Here is a 7,366-nt window from a genome sequence, read left to right as displayed (position 1 = left end):
TTGTGTTTTCAATATTACCATTAGTTTATTTATACAAGAGAGTAAATAAAAACATGAATTAAAAACAATAAACATAAACATGTAAATAAACTCAACTCAAGGGTTTAATCAATAAAAAATATATTATCACAGTATTTCAAGTTTCCAGTATGGATTAATGGAGAACCTCGGAGCAAACCTAGCAAATATAGAATTATTATTACAAAATTTAGATTTCAAATATAGATATGACAAACTCCTGAAGAGACAATCATCTGTAAGACAAACTGGAGTCAAATACACGATTTACTTTATTATACAGTGAAACCCTTAATAACGAATACAACGAATACATCGAAAGAATTCATCAAATGTCGTATTCTTCACTTCCTGATAATGGAATGTTGCAGATATTTGGTTTTTTAATTAAATGATTATATGGAACTCTTAAAAACTGTTCCCGCATATTCATGGCTATTTATTTATTTTCGCAAATACTGAAATTTACGTAATATAAATTGTCAAGACGACATTTGATAAATTCTTCCGATGTATTCGTTATTAAGGGTTTCACTGTACTTAAAGGTAATGTCAAGTATTCTGTGCCGCCGTAAGCTGCAACCCACTACAGACAGAGACAGAAGGAAAAGGTAAAATTTATCCGACATTGCAGTTACGACTTTGAGACCTCTTAGCGCCTCTACTGTTGATTTTACGCACAAGTATGAGAGAAGCAAATTCATATGGTTACATATAAAAAATGCAAAACATTTCTGCTCTTCTAAATAGCTCTTTAATTGAAAGATTTATGATTGAAAACATAAAAGATTTAAATCTGACGTCCAATTTACTTTAGTTTACCGTGAAGCTAGGGCAGAATTAGGTGCAGAACAATTTTATTCCCCAGGAGTTTGACATTGCGCAAAAAAAAGGGTAGATGACACTGAGATTTAGACAATTCTGAAAATTATTGATCAAATTTTAGACAGACTCGACAAGAAAGTGACGCAGCGCCTCGCCTTAGCCTTTGCTTTTACATCAGCAACTTACGTATACTTTTTAGCAGTCCCTCTTATTTCTAGCTTTAGTTTAAACTTACGTATACTTTTTAGCAGCCTCTCTTGTTTCTAGCTTTAGTTTAAACTTACGTATACTTTTTAGCAGCCTCTCTTGTTTCTAGCTTAAGTTTAAAATAAGTGATATTCAAAATACTGATAGATTTTTGCGTTAGAGTGTGCACATCTTACTTAACTCTAAAAACCTGACTCAGTCTTGTCGATAATCTCTAAAAGGGAGTGACCGGCTATGTAAGGTAGTTGAACTGTGTATGCAGTGTTGAATTTGCGCTCAAACGAAGTTTTCCACAACACTGCATACTCAGTTCAACTACCTTACATAGCCAGTCACTTCCTTTAAGGATGAAAACTACCTGAGATAAGGTTCCATGAGCTCTAGTGGAGATCTATACTCTGTACTAGGAGCTGTACCCCGAACAATATCTTCAACTGTAGACTCAGGACCAAACCTCTCTTTGACAGGTTCCTGTCCAGGCCAAATCTTAGGTTTCACGTCCTCGCATAGTTTTAACAAGCACTCAGTTCCCTCCTGATATAATAATTACTGCGGGATATAATTATTATCTGCGGGTCGGAGGTTAAAACAGGTGCGGGTCGCTCCCCCCCCCCCGCGTTCGTGTACACTGCAGAATTGCAGTGTCTCTTGATCAATGTTCATTGGATAATTCAAAATCAAATTTTTAGTCCAAAAGTCGTCGTTTTATTCCATAGCTCTATAGGGACCACTGTAATTTTAGAAAATTATCTCAAACCTGAAGCTCTTTTAATCCGTCCTCCTGCTCTAGCTCCAGTAGTCCACGCAGAATATTAGAAACCTCTTGAACAAGTCCAGGAACTGCTGATATAGCTTCATGAAGTTCTGCAATAAGTCCCAGGTCCTCGTATTGACTCCCCTCTCTTGTACTATACATCTTCCTATCCTGCTTCCTCCTGTTCTTACTGGACTTACTCCTACAATTAATAATCAATCATTATATTTAACAATAAGTGCCCTTTATGTACTGATCTGATGGGTATCGATTTCTGGTCAAAAAATCCTATATGTCTCAAAACAGGCCTCAAAACGTACCTTAAAACGTATCTCAAAACGGACAACTAAACGGACCTCTAAACTGACATCAAAACGGACCTCAAAACGGACCTCGAAACGTATCTCAAAACGGACCTCGAAACGGACCTCAAAACGTGCCTCAAAACGTATCTCAAAACGATGCCGCATCAGTAACTCTATGTACTATGTAATATGTCCTACTAAACAGGAAAATTAAAGAAGACAACCAAATATAATAATGAGTTGCATTCTTATTGTACAAAAACGAGAAAATTACTCATAAAAACAATAAATAGCATGGGATCCCACTCCCAGCTCTGTCAGGAAACTAAATTTTCCAAATAAAACCAAATCCCACTAAAATCTGGATTCTCCAATCAAAATTTGGGGCAAGTTGGTCAAGGGGTTTATGAGCTAAGCTCGATCATACAAACAATATATAAAGATTACTACTTTATATATATATATAGATAATCTGTAACCAGACCGTTATCTGAATATATATTGACTTTTCTCGTCAGTTGGTTTCCAATAAAGGTAAAAAAGGTAGTAAAGCTCGCAAAATTTCAAATCGTTAATATTTTAGAAATAAATTCACCGAAGACGACATTTAAACCAATAGTAACTAACCTACTAGACTGACGGGTTGCCAGAGTTGATTTGGATTTGGTTGTAGTTGCAACACTTCCTCCGACAGATGTAGTTTCGGAGAACATATCTGCATCCTCGAGGTTTCTCTCCTCATCCTCATCATCCTCATCCGCAACCTTACTCCGGTCTAGTCGAACCTGGAGCAAACGCTCAACCTGAACAAACGAATCTGGGTTACATGGTTACCCACAGAGGAAACCCATTTAGATTACCACTACAAAATAATGTTTAAGGCCCGAGAATAAAAATTGACATTCATATCGTCAAACGGTGGTAAGCGATTATATCAATACAAAAAAAGACTTCTCTGTTTATGTGTGTCCATGCTGTTTAACAACTTGGTTTAATTGTTAACTGTAATTCCGTATGTTTAAAAAAGAGTTTTTTTCATGTCCAATTCTTTAAAAGGTTTAAATACCCCTCCTTAAACAAGCCGTTTCCGCCCCTCCCCCTACCCCCGACTTGCAAAAGTTCGTTAATAAGATCGACCCCCACCCCCACTCTATACACACACATCTACACAGTTTGTTTTTAATCTTTGTGAAGAAACAATCTCAGGAATAATAATAGTCTTAAAACATTTTTTTTTTAAAGTGAATATTTGCAAATTATCTTTTTTCCATCTCATAATCTGAGTTCAATTCCCTTATGTCCATTTGACAGCCCAAATTTTTATTTTTATTAATCTTTTTTGTTTGTTTATCTTCTTGTGATTTTTTACATTTAAAAATTTTTTTTTTATCGATTTTGATGGTTATTATATTGTTAGAACAACGAGGGTCAACCCAGACCGAAATATATTTTCAATAAATGTGGAACTAACATCTACTTTTTTACCCTACAGAGGTTTGGTCCATCACCATCACCGAATTTTAGATATAATCGCCTACCACCGTATGTAAAGAGTTAAACTTTGTTATTAAAGTCTTATCCTCTGTTGGTTACCCTGAATAAAAACGCAGCCAAAGTAAATAAATCTATATTTCGCAATCTGATAATTGATTAGTTCATTCAAGATTTTTAACTTAAACCACAAAATTAAAGGTACCCAAAATATTTCCTCTAGAATTGTTACTAACCAAAACCTTTTAAAATTCTTATAAGTGAACTATATCAATCTTAAGTACTGGAGACACTTTAAATTTATCCGGACAGACATCTTCGTTTATGCATCATAAACTTAAAATCTTTATTTTTTCCTCAAGTTTGATTCGTCTAAAAAAATCTGCAGAAACTAACCTGCGATGTAATTTTTTCTTGCGTAGATTCTATAGTAGACTCTAGAACAAGTCTTCTCTCCTTTAGTGCCGGGAGAACATGAGTTTCAAGGAGATCCGACCTATCCTGATCCCTACACAATCGGATACTCTCATCCCAGGACCTGGATCTCGAGAGAACGGCAATAGCCTCCTCAGGATCATGGAGCCAATCCCTCCAGATAGCAGCACTCTCTAGTCCTCTATTCTGTTCCTCCAACCTGACCGCCATCTTCTTCCACAACTCCACCAGACGGTCCTGTCTCCAACCGGAGCGACGGGCCAGTGTACCGGCCCGCTCCCAGCTCCCGGCCTGGTCCGCCAGGTTAACTGCCTGGTCCAGCTGGCCGGCCTTCTCGTACATGTAGCTGGACTCCAGGTAGTACCGTTTAGACTCCAAGTAAGTCGCGTAAGCACCACAAATACTCTTTAAGAAAAAAAGTAATATTTAAAGTTAGGATTACAAACTCTTGTTTATAATATTTACATTTATTAATAATATATTTAGAAAAACTGAATTCTTCTATACCTTAAAATGTTCTGAGCCAGGTAAGAATAGTTTCAGCGCCTGCTTATACATCCTGTTCTCCTGTACCAGAGCTAAACACTCTTCAAACCTATCCTCACACCTGGAGATGTTGACGAGGGCGGACTCGAACCTCTTCAGCTGCTTGTCTATGCTGTACTTCATGTAGTTCTCAGGCATTGCTTTATATCTGTTCAATATCGGCAAATATTCCTAAACAAAGAATAAATATTTTTTAAGTACACTTTGATAATTAAGAGGAAACTCTGTTTTAAAGCATTTGGGAGAAACAATTTAAAATCAATACCCTTACATAATGATAGAGTTAAAGGAACTTTAAGGCTAATTTTAAAAGTGGTTAAAAATTGCAAAGATGCCAATGTCAGATTCACAAAGGTACCCTTGAAACCTTTATCTTATCAATAATGTGGAAGATGTAGACTTTTTCAATGTTTAAAATTGTTTAATTCTGATAACTCTTATATGTTTTCCGGCAGTAGAAATGTCCAGGTCACTTGTGTTGAGAACCACAGTATGGAAAATTATAATTTCATGCTTGATGAGACAATGCTGATAATCGTACCGTTATATCAACAAACCTAATTATAAAAATGTTTTGACTTCAGATTGGAGTTTTTTTTTGTAGTTTTATTACATTTGGATGTTGAAAAATGTTGAAAAATGTTGAAAAAATGAACGAAAAAGGGGGGGTGGGTATTCTAAACCTATTATAACGTCATAAGAACGTGATTATGTATCTTGTTATATTACGAATATTCCCTCCTCATGAGGTTTTGTTCAAGTAGATAAAAGTTAAGTACAGACAATAGACATACCTCGGCTTCTGTTAATATCTTGTAGGAGGGGGGCGCCGGGCGGGGGGAGAAGTGTGGGGGGGGGGAGAGGAGAAGAAGGGAGACAAAGAGAAATATTCAAAAAGAGATAGGTAAGCGTGATTAATTTTTACAGAGAAGTTATTTCCATTAGCATTCAGCATACTCTAAGAGAAAGAGGAGGAAGGGGGGAGGGGAAGCACATATTTACACATTTTCACATTTTTATCACTTTCTACTTACTTTAGGATCCTGTTGAGACTTCTCTGCAACCATGAGCACGAGCTGGAAATCATATGTACCCAAAGCTACATTAAAGAGAAGGTTTACATCTACACTGTACAGGATATACCGGAGAGCTTCATCGCATAATCCGTCCTTACCACCATCTAAACATAAATAGAATGATCAACTGTTGGTTTTTAAATATGTCTTATGTCTTATTTATGTAAAAATTATTTTAATTTAAAAACTTTATTTTCATTAAATTGAAAATAATATTGAAAATAACTAAAAAAACTTTTAAAAACGAACAAAAGGCATTGACGTCAACAAAAACAAAAAAACAAAAAAAACACAACTATATGTATAAAGTAGTAATATCTGTTTGGGTGTTGGTTTGTTTGTATGTCCGATCAAAACTCAGGAACCCCTTAAACGAGTTGCCTAAATAGTTGAACCACGGAAATGTTCTTCGTTTGGGTTTAAAAGTGAAGTTGGTTGACTTTTTTTAGGGGAGACTTAGTTTCCATGCACAGCTGGGTACCCAAGGTGTTATAAATATATAGCTATATAAAAACAAATAAATCAAACTGTCGACCATCATTCCATTAAAATAAGCTCTCGTCAAACCGCCCCAACCCAAGAGAATAAAGAGTCTTCGAAGATAATACAACATAAAACGTAGAGGATAGTGGGGAAGTGAAGTTGAATATGATGGAAGAGTATAAACACAGTTAATGATATCATTACAAAAATATTCCGTTTAAATATTTGAGAATTCCTTTCCATGAGTATATTTGTAAGTATAGTATAGATGGAAAGCAGGTACTCAATATACACTAGAATACCGTTCCATCAAATACTACCCTTAAACAGTATTGTTTACAGGGGAATATGCAACACAATTATCAATATATTCCTAGTTAAATACAATTTAAATAGTTAAATCTAGTTTGATCCAGTTTAACATAACTGTATACAGACCCTTGTTAGTCCATTCTAACCTGTAAACGTAATTTCAACTTCAAATCTTCAATTGATTTTTCCATGCAAAAATGGCGATGTCCGATTTGCAATGGAACCCTTAAAACCTTTATCTGATCAAAAATGTGGAAGATACCGTTGTCACTTTCGCAGACAAACCGCAAATGAAAATAAAGAGTTTAAAGGAAGAAAAACATTGATATCTAATTCATACTTCATCAGAAAAAGCTTTCAAGGGTACCGTTGTAAATCGTGCATTGCCATTTTTGCATGGAGGGTCACTTGAAATTTTGCTTACAATCCTTTTAAAACCTTGTTTGATCCAGTCGAACCTTGGCAGGTCCACTTGAATCTTGTTTGATCCAATTTAACACGTTTTTTTTTTAAGTTTAACTTTGTTTTATTAAGTTAAAGACATATTTGATCTAGTTTAGAATAGTTATACTAGCCTTAGAAATTAATTGTGAACATGTTCTCTTTGTTTACATCGTAAAACAAAACAAAAATAATTCGCGGATTTTCACAAAAAATTTCGTGGATTTTTTAAAATTTTCAAAAATTTAATGAAGATCAAATTTTGATGGAGACAAATATTTAAAATTTCAATCATTCATAAACCTTCCCTGGGGTCCCTAGATGTCCCACAAAAAATTTGGGCCCGATCGGTTCAGCCGTTTTGACGTTTATTGGATACAAACAGACAGACAGACAAGCCAAATTTATGTATAGACTAGCCTTAGGGGGCGCTTCGCGCCCATCTTCTAAATTAATTGTGAACATGTTCTCTT

At 35.4% G+C, this 7,366-nt stretch overlaps 1 protein-coding gene across 2 annotated transcripts in view; it reads right to left on the bottom strand.

Moving 5' to 3' along the window:
- Positions 1–7,366, bottom strand: part of LOC111695303 (putative elongator complex protein 1) — a 30,347-nt gene continuing 22,981 nt past the window's right edge. For both annotated transcript variants that reach the window (XM_023464571.1, XM_023464572.1), the window contains 7 exons: positions 5,616–5,761; positions 4,543–4,752; positions 3,997–4,440; positions 2,737–2,912; positions 1,808–2,006; positions 1,409–1,584; positions 1–178 (listed from right to left, as the gene is read on the bottom strand). In XM_023464571.1, the coding sequence (XP_023320339.1) occupies positions 127–178; positions 1,409–1,584; positions 1,808–2,006; positions 2,737–2,912; positions 3,997–4,440; positions 4,543–4,752; positions 5,616–5,761 (1,403 nt within the window). In that variant the 3' untranslated portion in view covers positions 1–126. The remainder of the gene's footprint in view (positions 179–1,408; positions 1,585–1,807; positions 2,007–2,736; positions 2,913–3,996; positions 4,441–4,542; positions 4,753–5,615; positions 5,762–7,366) is intronic.

The sequence above is a fragment of the Eurytemora carolleeae genome, unplaced genomic scaffold, assembly GCF_000591075.1.
Source record: "Eurytemora carolleeae unplaced genomic scaffold, Eaff_2.0 scaffold95, whole genome shotgun sequence".
In the NCBI taxonomy this organism is placed as follows: Eukaryota; Metazoa; Arthropoda; class Copepoda; order Calanoida; family Temoridae; genus Eurytemora; species Eurytemora carolleeae.
This window is presented reverse-complemented; position numbering and strand designations above follow the sequence as displayed.